Source organism: Peromyscus maniculatus, chromosome 13 (genome assembly GCF_049852395.1).
Source record: "Peromyscus maniculatus bairdii isolate BWxNUB_F1_BW_parent chromosome 13, HU_Pman_BW_mat_3.1, whole genome shotgun sequence".
In the NCBI taxonomy this organism is placed as follows: Eukaryota; Metazoa; Chordata; class Mammalia; order Rodentia; family Cricetidae; genus Peromyscus; species Peromyscus maniculatus.
This window is the reverse complement of record NC_134864.1, coordinates 60,128,655-60,150,622: the sequence shown is the minus strand read 5'-3', so window position 1 is coordinate 60,150,622 and position 21,968 is coordinate 60,128,655. Positions and strand designations below refer to the sequence as shown.

The 21,968-nt window shown below is 44.8% G+C and overlaps 1 protein-coding gene across 4 annotated transcripts in view; it reads right to left on the bottom strand.

The window, feature by feature from the left end:
* The window catches only part of Hecw2 (HECT, C2 and WW domain containing E3 ubiquitin protein ligase 2), a 363,433-nt gene that overhangs the window by 136,695 nt on the left and 204,770 nt on the right, over positions 1 to 21,968 (bottom strand). For 3 of the 4 annotated variants that reach the window (XM_042260383.2, XM_076550401.1, XM_006974869.4), the window contains exon 3: positions 103 to 210. In XM_042260383.2, coding sequence (XP_042116317.1) covers positions 103 to 210 — 108 coding nt within the window. Of the gene's footprint in view, positions 1 to 102; positions 211 to 13,037; positions 13,177 to 21,968 lie in introns of those variants that run through there. The other variant, XM_015993760.3, reaches the window with a different exon arrangement.

Sequence of the window (21,968 nt, the reverse complement as noted above, 5' to 3'; positions counted from 1 at the left end):
AAATAAGAGTCCAAAACAGTAACAATAACATTCAGATATGGTTCTATACATTCAACACACATGTACAATTTTAAGACTGTATCAAGCTCATTGATTACTTACGTTCCATGAAGTAGGGTCCAGGCTCAATTCTCCATACAATCTGTCCTTTTTGGGTTCCCGTCACACCCCTGTTTTTAGAGTCCCAGAAGTTGGCTGGAGAATTCTCATCTGGTAAAAGACCAAGGAAACACGTTTAGCTTAATTACAACCTGCCTTTTCTTAGCTCAAAGATTAACACAAGTTCTAAAATCAGTAGAAAGAAGATAATAAAGAGGGCGTACATCAGTGAACGTTGTTTCTAATGGCCGCCTCCTGCACATTATCACCCCAAGTTTCCGCATTTGCATCTATTTGAGGAAACTGGAGGTATAACAGGAAAGGTGATGGCACCTTTGGGTCTGCCCAGGGTGCTGCCAAAAGATAATACTGCGAAGCACAAGGTGGGGAGCTACTGCAGCCTCAGGGCTGAGCTGAGCTGTAAGAAGGGGCTGAGGCAAACTTCCATCTACGAAATCCTTATCAAATGTAGGAAAAGAGCGAAACCAGGAAAATTCAACAGAACTCCAGGTGGGTGAACGAAGGACTCAAGGAAGGGAAGCTGAGCCGGGCTGTAGCACAGCTTGGCGGGAACACAGCTAAGAGGCTCCAGGAAGTTGGCCCGTCTTCCAGGACAAAGAGGGTGAAGTTTGAGCTAATCTAAGAACAGTAAGAGGCAGGACCAAGAGGGGCCCAGAGAACAGGCCAGTGGACAGACAGCATCTCCCAGGCTTTCATCACACCACACAGAACCTGCAACATTCACCTCACATTCTACAGCAAAAGCCAACATGCTTGTGCTTAGGAGAAGCAGGGATGCTCTGGCCGCATCTGGCTCTGCCCTGCCCTGACGAAGGCCAGAAAGAGCGACAGGCTACAAGCCGTTCACAGTGGACCAGCTTGAAGCTTCGTCTAATGCCTGAAAAACAGTGGCACTGGCTTCTCAGTTCACCTTGCAACTGCTATGTTTAAGAACATTAGAACATACCTCTGAGAGTTGGGGGGAAAGGGATGGGATAAAGTAAAGCCTGCAATAAAGATGGGAAGACAGAGAAATGATTCATCAACAGAGGAACAGTCCCAAGTGGAAACCAGTCCTCTTCTAAATGTGAAAGAAATCAGAAACAGGCCAGAATCGAGGGCTCAGGAGGATTGCTGCTGTTGTTTATGTTGGGCTGGGGTTCAGGGTTCTAGAAGTCACAATGCTCTGGGCGGGCTGGTCTTGGCATGTCATTTGACTTTATCACATTGTAAGTCAATGATTCTTTAGGATGGAAGAGCAAGAAAGGCCACAGTTCCTAAGAACGATTCTTAGGAATCGGAAAGCATGTCCCATCTGGGACATCCCTCGCTCTCCTGGGCAGTCCATCAGACAACCGACTCCATCACAAGATGTGATGCAGCTGCTTATGCAGCAGGCGCTCAGGCAATCACTCCACATTGGGTTTAAATGGTGTATACGGTGCCTGGGGCAGACTGCTTGTTGCCTGGCCACTGAACTTCTTTGCCAACTTAATTCCGATTTTGTTCAAGGCAACAGTTGTGCCTGGTTAAAAAATACTCACATCCTCACCATCCTTTGCCGCTAAAGAAAGCTGCCCGTGGCCTAGATCTGGCCAGTAAGACTGAAGTGAGAGCTTATTGGCGGGACCTTCAGGTAAGATTTTTCTGCTTTGAACTGGGCGGGGAAGGGCTCAGCATCCTTTTGCTTGTTCCTCTGCAAGTCTCTTTGATGAGAGCCGCACATTAAGGAAGCAGAGCAAGGAACCAGAAACAGTTGTGACAGTTTGGAGAGTTCTGAAACCATCTGTATTTAGGCTTCCTGCTACCTAGGAACAAGGGAGTTCCTGTTTGGCTAAGATACCATGGTTGTGTCTGTTAACTACAGATAAACATTATTCCTGATGGGTATATTCACCATAAGACCCACTAGTGATCTAGACTCATCATTACTGGCATGCCCAGGAATAACGGGCTTGCATCAATGCTCTAGGTTAGACAAGGATAGTTACTTCACTTGTTTTTTTTTTTTTTTTGGTTTTTTGTTTTTTGTTTTTTAACAATCAGACCTGCTTAGATGGGGAGAGGCATTCTCATTTTTTTTTCCTCGAGACAGGGATTCTCTGTGTACTCACTGTGCCTGTCCTGGAATTCGCTTTGTAGACCAGGCTGGCCTCAAACTCACAGAGATCTGCCTACTTCTGCCTCCCCAGAACTGGGATTATAGGCGTGCGCCACCACCGCCACCTGGGGACTTCTCAGATTTTTACAAACTGACTTTAACTCTTCCTCACTTGGAAAACACAGGAGAAAAGGGAGTCGTAGCAAGGGTCTGCCTGCTCCAAAAGCTTCTTTAGAGGAAGTGGTAAGCAGCTGAGTGTGGTGGTACACGCCTGTAATCCCAGCACTTGGGAGGCGGAGGCAGGAGGATTACAAATTTCAGGTTAGCCTTGCTATAGCACAGCCCTGTCTCGGAAGAACATCAACAACAAAAATGTCAACATGAGAGTGGTGAAGCACACGGGCTACCCCTAAAAACCTGTGGCCGTCACCCTTGACCCCAGGAAGGTGGGGAGGGGGAGGGTAGACAGAGCTAAAACCAGAGTAAGCATGAGGACCAGGATTGCGCTGACTATAACGTGCCCGTGAGGAAGTTGTGCAAGGGTATCTGCGCTTTCGGTCCCACTGAGCTTTTCTGTCTCAAACAACCAATGAAACTGAACTAAGTACACGCTGGCCGCCGCCGTGACGCTGGACGCCGCCGTGACGCTGGACGCCGCCGTGACGCTGGACGCCGTGACACTCAACACTGTGACACTCAACACTGGCAGAGCCAACCGCTGAGGAGAGCGAGGACGGTAATAAAGGAAGAGAATTTGTCTCAAGGGTTGGATCTCCAAGACCGGGGGAATCCAGAGGCGTTACATCATCTTTTACATATCCTCGGAGGGGGGCAGGGACGGAGAACCAGGGTGGGCGTCTCTCGACCCAGCCACATTCACTGAGAGGTAGAAACACCAGTCTCAGGACGAGGGAAGGAGGCAGAGTTGACTACAGGTATTCAATTCACCCACCAGGTCAAGTGGACCAGAAGAAATCATATCATCTCTGACTTTAACGGTTCATACTCCATATAGAAAACTCCATTTGGTGGCTAATAAATACTTGAGAAACGCATACCATCTTTACCGGCTAGGGGAATGTAAATTAAAAGTACATGGAAAGCCCATCTTACCCTAATCAGAAGGACTGTCACCAGGAAAACACACAACAGACGCTGGCGAGGATGTGGGGAGAGGGGTGTTGATGGGAATGTAAATATTCACAACTGTAAGGAAATCAGTATGCAGGGTTCCTAAATAGAGAAATACCGTATGATCTAGCTCTACTACTTCTGAACATATACTCACAAGAACCAGGTTTAGCTTACATTAAATATATCCCCGTGCTCATTTCAGTTAAAACACCAGAGGCAAGTTATGGCATTGGCCTAGGTGCCCGTCAGCAGATGACTGAATAAAAAAAAAAAAAATGTGGTAGAGATGCATAAGGAGTTTTATTAAGCCACCAAGAAGAATGAAATCATGTTGTTTACAGGGAATCGCCTTGTGTTTTCTTCTCTTATATGGAATGTGGGTGGGAAGCAAACAAATAAATACAGGATACTGTTAGGGATGTGGAGAAAAGATCGGACCATTCAATCCCAATGCTTCACACCGTACGTGAGTGCTCAGGCTCAAAAGAATGCACACAGTGCACACAGGATGGGATATGGAGTAGAAAGCTGTGGTGAAGGGCTGATCCTTGGGGTTATCCCTCACCATAGTTTGTCAAGTAGGAGAGAGACATGCTGTTAGTACTGTGGTTACTGTATTCTGACATTTTCCCTAAAGAAATCACATTTCTCATAACCCATTCCTTCTTATTTTTTCTATTTAACTTATTTTTCAGGGCAGGTGATCTTTAAACCCACGGCCTCATGCATGCCAGGCAAGCACTGACTCACTGAAATACACACCCAGACCAAGTCATTATGCCCAACAAAATATAAACCTTCTGTCATGTAAAGATGTCCCCACCCCAAAAGAAGAACAGTAATCAAGTATAAAGAATTCTAAATTCTCTACAAGTGCAATATAGAGAGATTAAAAGCCCAGTTTTTCCTATGATCAAGTGAAAAATACCTAGTCGTTAACATCCATTACAAATTGTTCTGTCTGCAGTTGGCCACTTTCCTTCCCCGGATCTCTTAAAGGTAATTCCAAATCTACCCCACCTCCCTGTGTTCTCTGTCTAGTTACCCTCTAATGTGTAGCACAGAGTCACGTTGATGGAAGACAGGAAGCCTGATCACCCTTGCCTTTTCAAGATTATACACACACACACACACACACACACACACACACACACACGTATATGTTCATGCATCCTGGTTTCCTTCTTGTTCAAGGTTCCACTCCCCTCATGGACAGTGTTGTTGATCCAACCCCCACCCCCAATCCATCACCTTCTCTCACTTTAGCCTTTAACCTCTCCCCATAGAGGGGCCTTCCTATTCCTCATCCAGGAGACATGTCAGCTTCCATGAATCTGCCCTGCTCCTTGCCCACTCTCTTCCCTGTTCCTGTTCTCATCTCCTTCCCATTTGTCTTGCTACCAGGAATAAAATTCCTGCTTTAGTCTAGGAGTATATACTGCTTCTCTAGGAAGGAAACTACAGCACAAACCAAAAGGACAAAGGACTAGAGATTTAATGAATCAACCTACCATGTAATTGTAAAGAATATTTTTAGCTCTATTCTCAAAATACCATGAAAACGCAAAAACAGAGACAGAGATGGGTGTGAAAATTATTTATAAAAGATCCATGTTTTCCTATATATAAGCTTTGGACTTACAGAAAACCTACAATAAATTATCTTTTACCATAATGATATGTAGAAAATACGACCAGGCATATTAAACATTTTCAAATATATTTTGGATTTTGAAATGTTTCTATATCCACAGGAATATCTCTAAGATTCTTCATCCCCGCCCCCCAGGTTCTAGAGATATAGTAAAAACAAACAAACAAAACCTCTTCAAAGGTCCCACTCTAGTGCCAACCAACTCGGGGAGTCAAAAATAGACACGAAATTTCTGAAGAAAGATTCCCATGATAGTCTGTGTCAGATTAATGAAAAGCCATGCTTACAAATATTCCTTTGCTTCAAAATAATTCTATCTCCTCTCCATATTTTGGAGGGGGAAATAGGAATATAAACATAAGATGATTTTCAATTTACCCCTTGAACACAAATTGAAGATAACTATGCCTCAACAGTGGGTCACAAAAACCCAGGCTCAGTTGTGGCTGCATTCAGGAGTTGGGCATTCAATCTAGTTAGAGGTTTGAAGAAAGCTAAGATGTGAATAAAAACTGTTGTTCTACATCTGAGCAAGGCACACATCTTCGGCAGAGACTGCAGGGCTCTGCAGAACAGTTGTGATTTATAGCGTGTGGTAGAGGGTTACTGGACTCTCACCCTGACATTGAACACTGACTTTGATGGAGATCTGAAGCCCAAGACAGAGGGGAGAGGGGTTTTCACCTTTGAGTTTACCGAACAGATCATCAATTTTATCACATCTTTTGAGAAAGCACCAACAAACTTCCTCATGAATTGTAAAACCTAGCTTTTTTTTTTTTTTTTTTAAGCCAGTCTCCCTACGTGCCCAATTTGTTACATCAAAATCTTGTGTGGACATTTTAGGGGCCAGAACAATAGTCTGAGAAAAATACACTGGAGATGGTAAGAAAGGACAATGGTATATCATAAGACAAAACAGAAACAGAAAGGAGGTAGGGGGGAGGGAGGGGCAGGCTAATTAAGAAGAGCCCTTGACAGGACTTGGGCTTGGAGACATCTGTGCATTAAAAGGGACTATGGATGGGCTCAGTGATAAGAGCACTTCTAGAGAACCTGGTTTGGATTCCAAGCACCAACACAACAGTTCACAACCATCTACAACTCCAGTTCGGGGGGGTCTAACACCCTCCTCTGACCTTTGCAGGAACCAGGCATGTTCATGTTGTACACACCCACATGTCGGCAAAATACCCATATACAGAGATGAAAAAATCTCATCATCAACAACAACAACAGGACTATGGAAGGATGCCTGGTGGACAGCGCCGTTTGCTGCTCCGGATGGGAGTCCTGGCGGGGTGGAACAGAGTGGAATGCCCCTGCAGGCTCCTAATGGCACCTGTCAGGGGAGATGCCTTATTGATATCTCCTATACAGGACGTCATCCACAAGGGAGGGAGCACACAAAGAAAATGAAATGCTTCACTAGATCCATGCTGGGAACAGAGCCAAGTCCTAACCACAGGCAGCCAGAACGTATACCACTCCGGACATTCAGGGCAGAGGCAAGAACTCTGCCAAGCACTTTCCTTTACAAAGTGTGCGACTTAAACTAGTCCATCAAATGATGGCTTTGACAAGGGAGGATGCCACTGACAGATCAGTGAGAGGATTCTTCTGGACTCTTTTCAGCAAATGCATCCCAGGAATTTCAGCTGCGGCCGAGGATATGAGAGAATGTGAAGCAGGTGAGCAGCGGCTTACATGAGAATCCATTTCAAGCACAGACGTGATGTGGACGTGTTGCAGCTGTGTCTGCTCTGCTCAGCTCAGTTTCTGGAGATACCAAGTTTCCAATGAAGGCTTGCACCACCCTGCACGACAAGGCCGCCCACTCCTCTCCAGTTATGGCTCTGGCTTCATTTCCCTACCTTTCTTCTCTTCCCCAATCCACTAGATATGTTGACGTCCTGATGTCCTCTAAGGACTGGTCAGGACACACCAGAACACAAGGAGATCACATGACAAGCTTCACACAAAGGCCACTGAAACATCCTAAATATGTTTTGTTGTTGTTGTTGTTGTTATTATTATTATTATTATTATTGTTATTATTAATTTTTGCAGTGCTTAGGATCGAGCCAAAGCTTCATCATGCTAGACAAAGACTCTACCATGGAGACATATCACTAGTTCAGTAAGCTCCTTCTTAGCAAAGACATTCGGAATATTTCTAAAAGACTTACAAATTTTTCCAACTGAATTCTTTCTTGTGCAGGATGTATAAGAAGTGAATATCTAGTAGCATTCTTGTGGGTAGGACTGAACCCATGGCCTTGCACATGCTAGGCAAGAGCTAACCCTGAGCTACAGCTATCCGCTTATCTTTTTACCTTTTGTATTTGGGATAACAGGGTCTCACTGAGTTGTTCAGGCTGAGCCCAAATTCACTCTACAGCCTAAGCAGCCTTGGACTTGTAATCCCCTCTTCAGCGTCCCCAAAAGCTGGGATTATAGCTCTGTGACACCAGGCTGGCAAAACTCAAATTCTTTGAAATTTTTCAAGTGAAACAGTGACTAAAGGTTTATGTATGTCAGCCAGGAAACCTGCATTTTATTTGGTTATTGTAAAAATTTATAACAAATAACACCGTGAAAGCAGAGTGAGTTATGTGCAATAGATTGTGTAGTCAGAAGTCTTCCTGTGTCCCGCCCAGTCCCACGGCCACTCAGACTCAAATCAACACAGAGAGGCTTATATTAATTACAAACTGTATGGCCAGGGCCTATGGCTCAAGCTTCTTGCTAGCTAGATCTAACTAAACTCAGCCCCATTTCTATTAATCTATATGCTGCCACATGTTCTGTGGCTTTACCTGTGTGCCATTACATGCTGCTCCTAGAGAAAAACATAGAAAATATTTCAAGATATAAGCTTGGGCCAAAACCTCCACAAAAGGACTCCAATAGGTCAGGAAATAATAGTAAGAATCAATAAATGGGGTTTCATTAAACTAAAAAGCTTCTGCACAGCCAAGGATACAGTGAACAGGGTGATGAGAGAGGCTGCAGAATGGGGGGGGGGTTCTAGATAGAATTACTATCCAGAATATATGAAGAACTCTAAAAAATTAAATATCAAAAAATCATCCAACTTAAAAGTAAGAAAAAAAATTACAAATAGCCCATACACTTTTTTTGGGGGGGGGGAATTACACCGTCTTTAGCATCAGGGAAATGTAAGTCCAAACTACACGGAGCTCATTTCACCCCAAACAGAAGGGCTATCATCATGAAAACCAAATACAACAAATGCTCGCACAGATGTGATGGGGAGGGAGGGCGAAGAAATCCTCACCCGCTGTAGGTAGAAATGTAAACATGTCCAGCCACAACGATCAATAAGAAAGTTCCTCAAAACCACAAACAGAACTACCATGTGACCCGGCAGTCCCACTTCTGAGCATACCCTTGAAGGAATCTAAGTAAACTATGGGATAGCTGCACTTTCGTGCTTATCACTGCACTATTCACAGTGCGCAGAATCAGCTGAGGTGACCATCACTGAATGGATAGATTAAAAATACAGAATATCCATCATGAAGTTTTAGTCAGCTATGAAGAGAAACAGAATTATACAATTTTCAGGGAAGTAGAACTAGAGATGTAAAATCAGTCAGACTCAAAAGGACAGACACCACGCTTTCATCACATGCAGAGTCTGTGTTTTTTGTTTTTGTTTTTTTGTTATTTGTGTATGTGTGTGCCTGTGATAAAAGCAGAAGAGGACCAAAGCAGGAGGAAAGAGAGAGTCTAGATGTAGAGGGAGGCAGGCACACAGAGGGTAATATGAATGAAAATGAAGGGCAATATGCATTTTCTCTTCTATGGAGATTCCAATGTTTGGGTGTGGATGTGGAATGTCCTCCATGGACTCGCATATAGGAACAGTTGGCCCAGTAGGTGGCGCTGTTTGCGGAGGTTGTGGAACCTTCAGGAAGCAGGGCTGAGAAGAAGTTGGTTGCTGGGGACAAGGCCTGGGAATTATAGCACAACCATTTGCAGCCAATCTCTCCTCACTGCCCTGTCAGTACCACGTAATAAGCAAGTGCCACACACTCACTCCACTACAGACATGAAGCTGTCATGACACCATTCCTTCTCTGTCATGGTAGACTGAATACCCTGAACTACCACGTTGATGAGAAAAGTACTCACACATTAGACTCAGTCAGTATATATAAGATCAACTAAAACATTATAGATCAGTTAAGTATACACATATCTGACACTGTTTAATATATTTATACACACACACACACACACACACACACACACACACGAAATGTAAAAGCAGGAGGAAGACAAAGACCATGTACAGGAAGGAAACAGAGCAGCAGGAGGTAGAAAGGACAAGGGAGAATAATTCAGAGAGTGAATATGTGCAAAGTATAATGACATATGAGCACATTCATCTCATAATCTATGATTCTGTATACTAATGAAAACAGTAATTAAAAATACAGAAAAAATACATTTTCTATAGGCTCTAATTTGGGGCAACATGGTAATAGGTCAGAGATAGTTAAACAGTTTAAGCCTCAAAGGAATAATAAAAGAAATTATAGATAGGATAAAGAAAATGACATGTGTTAAAGCATAATTCAACAAATATTTACTGAGTATCCATTATCTGCTGGGAAGTATTCATGGGGTAAGGATTCAGACGGGATAAAAAGATGGAAAGGCTCCGTTCTTGTGGAGATTTTGTTCTGATGGGACAAGTGGCCATAATTAGATACACAAATACATTCATGTCAGGTGCCGGGCACAGTCCTAGCATTTTAACTCTATTAGCTCATTTAAATCACCAACAGTTCTCTGAGGTAATGTCAGTGGTGTTAAGAAACATGTCTAAGATAGTATATATCTTAGTGTGTGTGTGTGTGTGTGTGTGTGTGTGTGTGTGTGTGTGTGTGTGTGTATTATAGTACCCACATAGTAAGTCCAGGCACCTTGCTCCAAAGATTATGTTCCTGTATGTTGTGTGATATTTTGATCTCACTCTGATACTCCCAAGATTGCCAATAAAGTTTGCCTTGAGTCAGAGGATGGAGCTGGCTACTAGATGACCAAAATTAGCCATAGAAGTTTTGGAGGGCTGAGGACAGATAGAGAGATACAGGAAGTAGTAGGGTGGGGCTTAGAGAGGGTCTCGGCCTCTTTTAGATCCAGGAACAAGAGAGAGAGAGCAGGCTCTTATCTCAGTATCTGACTCCCCAGTTTTATTGATAAAGAATAATTAGATAAATGCTTCACTACATGCTACATGTCACTGTCTGTCCATATCACAGCAAGCATCCAAACTGAGGACGCTGGAAAGTCACTTACTGGAAGTTTAAGCAGGGGACTGAAGTGATATGCATTAAAAATAAACAAACAACCCCGTCTGTTGTATGCAGAGCAACCTGTAGAAGGAAAGAGGACAGTCCCCGATGCTTATAAACAGGCAAACACTAGCCACAGAGCAACCTATAGAAGGAAAGCGGACGGTCCCCAGTGTTTACGAACAAGCAAACACTAGTCCCACAGTCATAACCTGGACATAGAGTTCTTCCTGTCATCCTTCATGTGCAGAAAGCAGTGGGACATGTAAATAGCCACCCTTAAAACAAAAGCTCTGACCCTTTAGTTCTGCAGCTCTGAAAGGTGGCTCACCCATCTCTTTCCTCTCCACATCAGTCCACCATCCTGTAATCTCATTCTTTATGTCTACCACACACCCCTCTCTTTACCCAAACAGTTCCTCAAAGTCCAACTTTCCCCTTGCTCAACCTTAGTCAAGACAGAAAGCTCCTGCTCTCCATCACTCAGCAGAACCCTCAATGCAACACACCATTGGCACCGAGTCCAACTGGACCTTCTACATGGCCAGAGATGTGTGCCTTCTGTCTTTAGGTGGTGAGTCCATGCTGCAGATGCCATGGGTACCACAACCCTGGACTGGCTGCAGCAGTGTGGCTACAGCAGCTCAATGTTTCAGCCTCATTTCTCCTTTCTATGGCATGGGCTCTGTCTCCTGAGTGTGGAAAATACTAACAGTACCTGGCTTAGAAGGGCTGCAAGGAGAACACGAATAAACCATGCAAGCCAGGAACATCGTAAGAGTAAAACATGCATTTGTATAAATTTTCGTCTACTTCAACCTTCTTTCAAAGGGAGCTGATTTTCATATGCAAAAGCACATTTCTTCAACCTCATTCCCCATGTTTTCATGGTTTAGTTTTTAATTCTGATTTGTGGTGTGTGTGTGTGTGTGTGTGTGTGTGTGTATGTTTGGATACATTCATCTGGAAGCCAGAGGACAAGCTCAGATGCCACCCTCTGAAACAGAGACAAGGTCTCCCATTAGCCTGGAGCTCACCATTTGGGCTAGAATAGCTGGCTAGTGAGCCCAGAGATTGTCCTGTCTCTGTTGACTCAGCAAAGAATTACAAGCACACCCCACCACACCCAAACTTTCTTTTTCTTACAAGGGTTCTGGGATCAAACTCAGGTCCACATGTTTGGGAGACAAGCACTTTACCAACCGAGTTCTCTCTCCAGCTTCCCAGTTTTCCCTTTTAATTTTGTCTAATTTCTCACAAATACCCATTAATAAAAACAAAAGCATGCTTATTTTTGTTTCCGAAACTTCCTCTTTTTTAGTATGTGTATATCTTTAGTGTGGGAATACATGTGCACATGTGTGCATGTCTGTGGAGGCCAGAGGTCAACGCTGACTATCTTCAGTCATTCCATGTCTTATTTTCTTGAGACAGAGTCCATCGTTGAACCTGGAGCTCACCAATTGGCTAGAATGGCCAAGCTGTGTGCTCCAGGAATCCTCATCTCTGCCTCCCCAGTGTTGGGGGTCACAGGCATGAGCTGCTGCACTCAACACGAGGATCTGAACTCAGGTCCTCATACCCGCATGGCAAGAACTTTCCTGATGGAGACATCTCCCCAGCCCAAACCTCGGCTCTTTGACCAACACTTGCCACAAGGCCGCACATCTGGGACATGTACTTGGATGTCAGTGTGCTCCATAGTGAGTTGGAACTGCCCTGAAGCACACAACTTGGTAGACTTCACCAGTTCTGCAATGAAGTCACTCAGTGCTTAATGAGTCTTAAATCCAGTTCCCTAAGAACCACATGGAGATGCCCTCACCACCCCACACAAGGAAACCAGGTTAATTTTTCAGCAGCATGTGTATAAAAATGTCACCAGCAATGATAATGGGTTTTGATTGTACATTGTCCTTTTTTTAACTATTAAAAAAATACTTTTCAGAGCTGGGAGTATAAGTCAACTAGAAGGGCACTTGCCTAGCACATAAGGCCCTAGGTTTGACTCTAGAACAACATAAATTAGGCAGAGTGTCAACATCTGTGAGCCCCAGGACCCAGGAGACAGAGGCAGGGGATCAAAAGTTCAAAGTCATCCTTGGCTATATAGCAACTTCAAGGCCAGCATGAACTACATAAAATCCTGTTTTTCTCTGTGTGTCTCTGTCTCTCTCTCCTTCTGTCACTCAAAGATAATCCTCTTTTAGTTTTAATTTTCAGATTATCATCACATCCACGGTCTGTAGGGCATTGTCTCCACATGCTTGTCCACTGACCCTTTCCTTTGAAAATCAATGTGCTTTAAACACCCCATGCCCTGAAAGAAAAGCTTTAAATTTCATCAAAAAATGACTTTCTCAAGGGGCAGATGATAAATCCTGTTTAGATTCAGTCCCGGCCACTTCCAAAAGTCTTCTTGGAGGGAGAAGCTGTACTTGCCACACACAAGTAAAGCAACCCACTCCAACTGGGGGCTCTAGAATGCAGTAAGGGGACTTCCTGTTTACTACGGAAGTTTCCTGTCTTAACCCCAGCACTTCTCTCCTGCCCTGAGCTGTCAAGTGACTAACTGTGACAAAGACACCACACCGTTCACTAATAACCCCCCATTACCAACAGAGAGGACTACATTGAAGAACTTCTCAGAGCGAAAGGCAGAGAGAACAGAAATCAGGCCAGAGTGAAATCCATTCCACAGGATCTTCCTGTACCTTACCTTTAACAGTCTCAGAGAGTTCCTCTCTGCCTTTTCGGGGTAGAGTCCATCAGCTCAAACCAGGCAGAGGAAGCCGCAAGGAGGGATATGTCACATTCTGCTTAAACCATGCACCTGGCCTAGCCACTTGGCAACGTCATCACCCGGCACCCAGAACCGAAGCCGCAGCAGGCCTGGAGTCCTCAGGTGGCTCTCGGAGCCTGCCAGGTCCACTTCACGGATGCCCCTGCCTCTCCCTGCTCCCTCGGATGTTCCAGAAATGGAACACTAGACAGGACTTGCGGTGACCTCCACAGAACAGTCCTGCCCAGCTAAGAACAACAATGAGCCACCCTGGCCACACATCAAGTCTTGTTACTGCTCGGGCATCCTAAGTGAAAAAGCTGATCACATTATGTCCCTTCTGCTGAGGCGCTTGTGGGCCACTCCCTGGGACGGGGACAGGATGCGATCGCCCCATCCTCCCCTCAGCTTCCTTCCTTTGCTTTTCCATGGGAGAATTCCAGGGAATGAGTTATGTGCACGCACACTCACACACACAGTAGGCTGGGGTCGGTCACACAGACAACCTGCTGTCCCACACGGAAGCCTGCAGTCTGACGGACTCCGAACAGAGGAGTTGCTATCTACAATCTCCAGCCCACCACTTCCTTTTGTCAGCTTATGGCCCTCCGTGAGGCTCACCAACCCAATCCAGATCGAAATCTGTAGACTTATCACCTCAAATTATTAAAAAGGACTAAAGCCTTTGCAAACATTATATGGCTCTAATGAAAATCTCCAAACAGTCATCAATTCAGAAGTTATTTTCTGACCTTACTTTCAATGCATAAATGGCTATGATGATCAATGTAGCTAGTACCAAGACTTATATGCATTGTATAATGGTTAGGTAGCCAGAGAATAAAATGATTCCTTTTAACTTTTTAGGCATTCTTACGGTTAATTCACTCTCCTCCCTTCTTCTGTATTAATCTCTATCCCCCCCCTAATTAAAGGCCCCATTCTCCCTTACAAATCAATTGTACCCTGCTATTCTTCTCTTTCTCCCCTACCCATGGTCCTTTTCTGCTTTCCTGGTTTCTGCAGTTACCCAGACTTGGTCAAATCTTCACATCTGAAGATATGGAGCTAGGAGCCTCAGATGAGGGTGAAAGTGTGACGTTTGTCTCTCTGGGACTGGGTTACCCCACTCAATATGATCTTCTACAGTTCATCCATTTACCTGAAATTTTCATGACTGCATTTTCCTTTACAGCTGAGTCTTATTCCACAGTGTATATGAGTCACATTTTCATTTTCTGCTCCTCAACTGAAGGCCACCAACTTTGTTTCCAATTCCCGAACTACTGTGAACAGAGCGCAATGAACATGCCTGAGCAAGTGTCCGTGGAGTAGCATGTTGAGTCCTTCACGTGCTGAGGAGTGGTATAGATGGGTCAAGTCTCTCTCTCTCTCTCTCTCTCTCTCTCTCTCTCTCTCTCTCTCTCTCTCTCTCTCTCTCTGTGTGTGTGTGTGTGTGTGTGTGTGTATGTGTGTGTGTGTGTGTCTGTCACTCTCTGTTTCTTTCTCTCTGTGTCTCTGTGTGTGTGTGTGTGTGTGTGTGTGTGTGTGTGTGTGTGTATTCCCATCTGGGCTGACAATGCTCCCCCATCAAAAGCCATAGACTATTTAACAAAATGCAAGCAAAAGGCACGATGAGCCCCACTTTTGAGTTGTTGTTCAGGATTGTCCAAGAGACTCCCCAAAACAGTATAAGCTTCTCTGTTACCCTTGTTTGCCTCCCAGAGTCTGAAGTCTGCCCCTACTGCTGCAAATACCATGAACTTCAGACACAAGACCTGGAGATCTGAGACGGCCCTGTCCTGAACACCCTCCCTGGGGACTAGTTTTTAGGATGTCAGAAGGCCCCATATAAGCATCCAAGGGAGGGGAGCAACTGATAGTCCTGCTCAGCTATGATGCCCGTGAACTACAGCAATGATCAGCATGGCACAACAGCCCAAACAGAGTCATAATGGTATATAGACCTCGGCAGTAACCAGCACCTCTCTAATTGGATACAAGAACCACTCAACAAGAGGAAATCATGTCTGGTACTGGAAGCCTAGCCAGCTATCCAAGGCTAGTCTTAGACAAAGAAGGAGAACCTAGGACCGCCACTTTACTGAACCAGAACGATTTCTAACTATACTCTAAATACACATCCTTATACTCACAGAGAAGTATAGCTATCACCCTTCATTAAAGAACCATTTCCTTGCAACAGAGACTGGCACAGAAAATCACCACTAATCAAAGTGCAGAGAATAAATGACTATGTGTTGCCAAGCCCCAACTGATACAACTACAACACAACTCCCACACCTGATACAACTACAACACCACTCCCACACCTGGTACAACTACAACACCACTCCCACACCTGGTACAACTACAACACCACTCCCACACCTGATACAACTACAACACCACTCCCACACCTGATACAACTACAACACCACTCCCACACCTGGTACAACTACAACACCACTCCCACACCTGGTACAACTACAACACCACTCCCACACCTGGTACAACTACAACACCACTCCCACACCTGGTACAACTACAACACCACTCCCACACCTGGTACAACTACAACACCACTCCCACACCTGGTACAACTACAGCACCACTCCCACACCTGATACAACTACAACACCACTCCCACACCTGATACAACTACAACACCACTCCCACACCGAAGCGTCAGGAGTCATTGCGGAAGATGAGGAAGCAAGATGGCAGGAGCCAGGAGAACTGGAAGGTGCTGTGAGATTTCTTCTCCTAGGAATCACTCACCAGCGTGGCTGCCTAAACAATACCTGAAGGAAGGCGGCACCAGTAGACATGCCGATGGGGTTGGGGTGCGGCTCACGGAGCCTCAACTTCAGACAAAGAACTTCGAAACATGAGGGAACGCTGAGAGGAGGAGGAAAGGACTTCCCCGGAGCACACCAACTGGTTATCCAGTACCAAACGATCGGCCCTGAAAACACGCATACGTGCAGACTGAGCAGATCCGATTTATACATTTAGGACTAGTATACATATGTGTGACAACAATTAAAGAAGTGGAGACCATAAATTAGAGAGAGAGCAGGGAAGTGCACGGGAAAGGTGTGTGTGTGGGGGGGGGGATTTCAAAAAGCAAAAATCTACAGCTAGTACCTTTGTCTTATACTTGAAAGAGTCTGGGTAGGGGAATACCCAATTCAGACCCACTAGTATTTGAAGAACAGAGTGCAGTGAACGTGTCAGTGCACCTGTATCAGACTCTGCAATTATTAACTGCTTGCTGAATGCAATTTAAGACTGCAAAACCTTTCCCAACACATGCAGGGAAATGAGGTGAACTGTCCTTCTGTTCCTGGTGAGTCTCCTGTGGGGTGAGGCTGTAAGCTCCACCTTAGAGCTGGCAACTGCATTTCCTCCTTGCGGTTCCCTTGATCCCAACACCTTCCACCTGGACGCTCTGACGGGCCAAAGAGCTTTGTGCTAGTTCTGACACTGGGTAAACCAGCGGCTGTGGTTGACAGACCCAGCACAGTCTTGGGACAAATCGCTGTGACTCTGGGGTCTGGGGGAACGACAGCAGGTGCACAGAGAGTGCTTACAGCATGCCAGGAACACAAAGACTTTGCTTTTAAAATGGTCTCTGGGACACACCTGCGATCCCAATCCCAGCACCAAAGAGGCTGCAGGGAGCTCAAGTCTGAGGCCAGCCTGACCTAGGCACTGGGACTCTTGGTCAAAACAAAACAAACAGCAGGAACAAAGCAACCTTCCGAAGAGTGCTACCATGCCGAAGAGCACTACCATGCCGAAGAGCACTACCATGCCGCTCTAAGGATGAAGTCCACAGGAGGAAGGGATGCCTCTTACAGCAGCTCACTATGCTGTGACTTGAAATCAGATCTAAATAACACCCAGAGCCAAGTGCTGCTCCATCACTGTGCCTCCTCAAGCAATGCTCCTGAAAACTTCAACCTCACTAACTTGCCGATGGGTTCATAATGGCCTCAGTCACTAACAGATCAGTGAAACAGGCTAATAGGAAATACGGATTCACTTCCATTATGGGCATCAAAGGGGGTTGCAGCCAATTAATAACAAACTTAATAACAGAGCATCTCTGGTTTTATTTCCACTCAAAACATAGTTCAAAACCTTGAGCTCTTGGCTATTTTGTGGTGATGAACCGGCAGATTCTCTTTCCGTTACTGGGAGGCTCACAGAGCCGGGTTAGGTGTCCCACGCCATGATCCCTGGCCTTCCAAATGCATATAATACTTCAGCCGACTCACAGGTCCTGGTCCATCCATGTGTTACCAGCATCCAACAGGCTTTCTTATATAAAGGATGAATACACCTACTGGACCCGAGCACTATTACTATGGCAATGGATCGGAAAATTTACTACAGGCCGGAGAGGCGGCTCAGCAGTCAAGAGTGCAGTTGGCTCATGCAGAAGATTCACATTTAGTCCCCAGAACCCCGGTCAGGTGGCTCACAACCGTCTGTAGTCCCAGCCCCAGAGGACCCAGTACCTCTGGCCTCTGAGGGCACTTTCACTTAGGTACACAGACACACATGCGTACACATAATTAAAATATCTTAACATTTTTACTCTATACCTAACACTGCAAATAGAGCAGAAACTAAACTCCCAAATGGACAATAAAGAACCTTAAAGTGTGGGGTGCGGGAAGACAGTAATTGTTGGGGCTCAGGTATCATGCCACCACATAATCCTCCCCACGGAGGGAACTTTTCAAACACAGGTAATTCAGACACAGCCCCAGTAAACAACCATACTGAGCAGGTGTATCCAGTATCGGGCCCAGAATCTCCCCATGTTACTTCTGTCTCCAGCCTACAGTTGTTTATGAAGAAAGCCAACAAAATCAACGACAGCATTAAAATGGGGAGGCTCCTTCCTGTGTCCTCTGTGTGTCCACTGACTGGGATAAAGGGACTTCGTGTGGTACTGGGCAGGGACAGATAGCGTGGTACAAACAGAGTCTGTAATCACAGATTATAACAAAAGTACGTTCTATACAGGGGAAAAGAGGAGGCCCCAGGAGCAAAGAGTGAGCGGCTGCACAAATGACCTGATCCACAGACAAGAGGAAGCTCACTCCAGGAGGCAGTGAGAACTGAGCCCTGAAGGATGCCGCCCAGCAGCTGGCTTTGGAGGGGAGGAGTCAGAGGTGATGGGGGGAAGGGCCAGGCAGAGGCCCAGCGGGGCAAAGCAGGGCTGCACTTTCCAGGAATGCAGAGGATCAGAGTGACCAGAACGCAGGGCAGGACGGGGCGGAGGGGGGGGGGGGGGGAGAGCAGGAAGGGAGGGCAAGCTCTAGGAACTTGAAGTATCAGTGCACGGGGAGAGATAGAAGCCTGAGGCCAAGCACAAAAGAACGAAAACCGGTTCTGCCCCCAGTGCCATGAGATCGCTTTCTGACACCTCAAATGATTATTTTTAGAGTCCTTCGCTTTCAAAACTATTGATTCGAAAGGATGCCTGTGGGAAGCACTGTGGTTTGTGGCCTTTGAATGGATTAATCTTGGAAAATTAAAGACACCATTTAACTAAAGTAGCTTATTCCCCAAAGCTCGCGGGATGCTTTGCTTATTGGCAGTAAAGCTGGAGAGAGCGAAGACACAATCCTCAGATTACAATACAACTTGACAACCAAGTCCAGCAGCGTCTCCCCAGCGATGGTCACGCTGCCGCCAAGTGCAAAACAGCACCAAGGTCTGCACACCAGGACGGAACAACCCTTCTCCAGAACAGCCTCTATGGATCTCCTTTGTGTTCCTTCACAAGCCAGCCCCGCATGCCAGAGTCTGAGGTACTGGAACTTCACCTCACAGGCCCGCCTCTGCCGCACTTCAGATTGGTGGCTTTTCCCTCTGCAGCCAAATAAACACTCACTTCTCCTCACTCTGTTTTCAGATTTCCAAATCTCCCAATGAAAAAGACATTTCTACATAAATCAGAAAGCTTATTTTAATTTTCAGAAAAGTGAGATCCCTGACTTTCAAAAAAAAATCAAAAATAGGATTTCAAATTTAACCGAAGTTGATATACATATATGAAATGCATGGCTTATAAAATTTAGCTTAGAAAGTGGTAAGCAAGCAAACTCAACAAAAAGAATGACCATTACCTATCAAGAATTCACCACAAGCACTGTTATTTTCATAGACAACCCGTTGCCTAATCCTTCAGTAACTCTCCAGACCACCTCTTTAGTCCCTGACCTGAGGGGCAAAGAGACAGAGGTTGTCTGTACCAGGATTTTGGCTGGCTGGACCTCTGTCTAGGTCTTATGCGGGTAACCACAGCTGGGGTGAGGTTACGATTTGCAACAGCCCCATCTGTCCAGAAGACAATATTTCACAACACTCCTCTCATCCTTCAGCTCTTACGTTCTTTCTGTCTTCACTTCCTTGATGTTCTGAGCCTTGGTGGTGGTGGTGGTGGTGGTTGTGTGTGTGTGTCTGCTTGTGCGTGTGCGTGTGCGTGTGCGTGTGCGTGTGCGTGTGCGTGTGCGTGTGCGTGTGTGTGTGTGTGTGTGTGTGTGTGTGTGTGTGTTGGGGGCACGGGGTTAATACAGATGCCTAATTTAGGACTGAGCGCTCAATCTCTTATTATCAGCACTTTGGCCAGTTACACATCTCTCCACTGACTGCTGTCAATTGCAAAAAAAAAAAAGAAGCTCCAACCTTGGTTAGAGACATTACGCTGTTGTTTTTTTTTTAATCACAAATATAATATTATTGTAAGTCAGGATGGATATTGGCATAGATTTTAGGCATGTAAAAATCTGTAATTAAAATGAAACCAGTGGAGAATAATGTAAATAATTTTATTTGAATCTATTCCCTTGATCTACAATATGGACTACTATCTTTTTCCAGTGATGCTTTACGTATCATTGAGACAACAGTTAACCTAGGAATACATCCAAGAGGTATGCTGCCGAACGCATGCAACAGGAGACTCCAACATCTTTGCATTAATGAGCATTTTCAGAATTGGCATTAGAATTTTGAATAGTATATGTATGAGTCAGAGTCAAACATACCTTGCAGATTTTTATGCCCTGAAGAAATGGTTCTCAAATTTGATTGCACATGCATTAAAGTCATCTGGGACGCTTGCACAATCAAAACAGGATAGGTATTAGGAATCTGTGTTTTCAGGAACAAATCCATGCAGTTCTGATACAGCCAATTTTTGAGCCATAGTTGAAAAGACTGGTTGGCGTTCTCAGTGGATCAAAGTGAGATGTGGATCTATTCCTTAGAGTTCCTGCTCCTGGTGAGGAGCTGGCACGGAGGCCCCCACAGTGTCTACTTTTCTATGAGAATGTTGCCAAGAATAACTTTTTTCACTTCCAAGTTAAACATGGTGTTTATAAAAGGTGTAAGATGGAGACCCTGGAAATATGAATCTTTCCACACAATGGGTAACGTCACCATAATAACTACTACATCCTAGTTGCCAAGACCTTTGCCCAAGGAGGACTGAAAACTAAGAGATCCCCCAACACTATTATATCTCCTATTGAGAAAAGAGTAAGATCAACCTTTACATATCCAAATTCTTTCCTCTAAGCGGTAAGCTTGTTAGCTTGCATACTAAATTGGCCATTACATTTCCTTAATGTTTGTTTAAAGTTCAATGTGAGACATTTTCTCCCATAATTATATGACTGAGAACTCTCTGACAGATTGTGAGGACAGCTCTGGTTATTTTTCCAAAGCAGACACCTTAGTCAAATGATTAACCTTCCTAAATTTTGGTTCCTTGTCCGCACATGCAGGACAACAACAAAATACAAAGCTAATTCCATCCTGAAGGATTGTGAAGTGGCAGGGACACTAGCAGGAAGGAGCCAGGCACAGAGCACACACTTGCTCTCTGGCTCCTCTCCGGTGTCAGTGCCCCGTAATGCCCAGCAGGAAAGACCGAATCCTGGCTGTAAAGTCTTAGTGTTCTCACTATGACACATACGTTAGGCCGACCAGTGGCAGCTCACCAGGAAAGCAGCCGGTTAGGGTGAGTGAGCTCTGGGGTAACCCCGATCCAGCTACCTCATAGGGAGAGATCCCCGCTCAAATTTTCATTGAAATGGAAGCAACATCTTTGGAAGGGAAGAATTGCCTGTTTTCAACCAACTAAAGGAACTGTGCTAATTTCTTTATTATACACACTCCTTTTTTTTTCCATAGTCATTTTGGGAAAGGTTAAATATAGCAAATAAAACTGAAGTCATAGGACATCTTTGTAAGAGTAGATGGCATCCGTCCAAGGTGCCTTTCCTGGAACAAACTGTAACAACCTGGTTCACTTCCGCCCTTTCCTGACAAGCTACATTTTAAGAGTCTGTATTCTCATTATAAAATACTCTCATTATGATGCAGTGATTTTACCTTCTAACCTGCCTCAATGATTCTATATAAACATCTCAATCAAACGTTTGAAAAACGCAATTTTTTCCAATTTAAAAACTTCCTTCAGAAAAAAAAAGTAAGAATACAAGAGGGAAAAAAAAGAAGTGCCAGGAAGGTATTGATTTCTTTACACATGAAAAAAAAAGCATCTGTTATGACTTAATAAACAAAATCAGATGTACGAAAATGTTGAAACTATTCTTAAAATACTTCCTTTTATGGCTTTTCACATTGGCCTCCAAAACTCTGCTACTCGTTAAAACACATGAAATATTTTTAACACATGAGCTTAGAACAACTTAAAACACATACTGCCACTCACCAAAAAGGGCAACTTCATTTAGTCACCATTGGCAGAGCTTCAGCACGGAAGAGAACAATACGTTTGGAAATACTACATGAAAAATGGTTGAGAAACTTCCA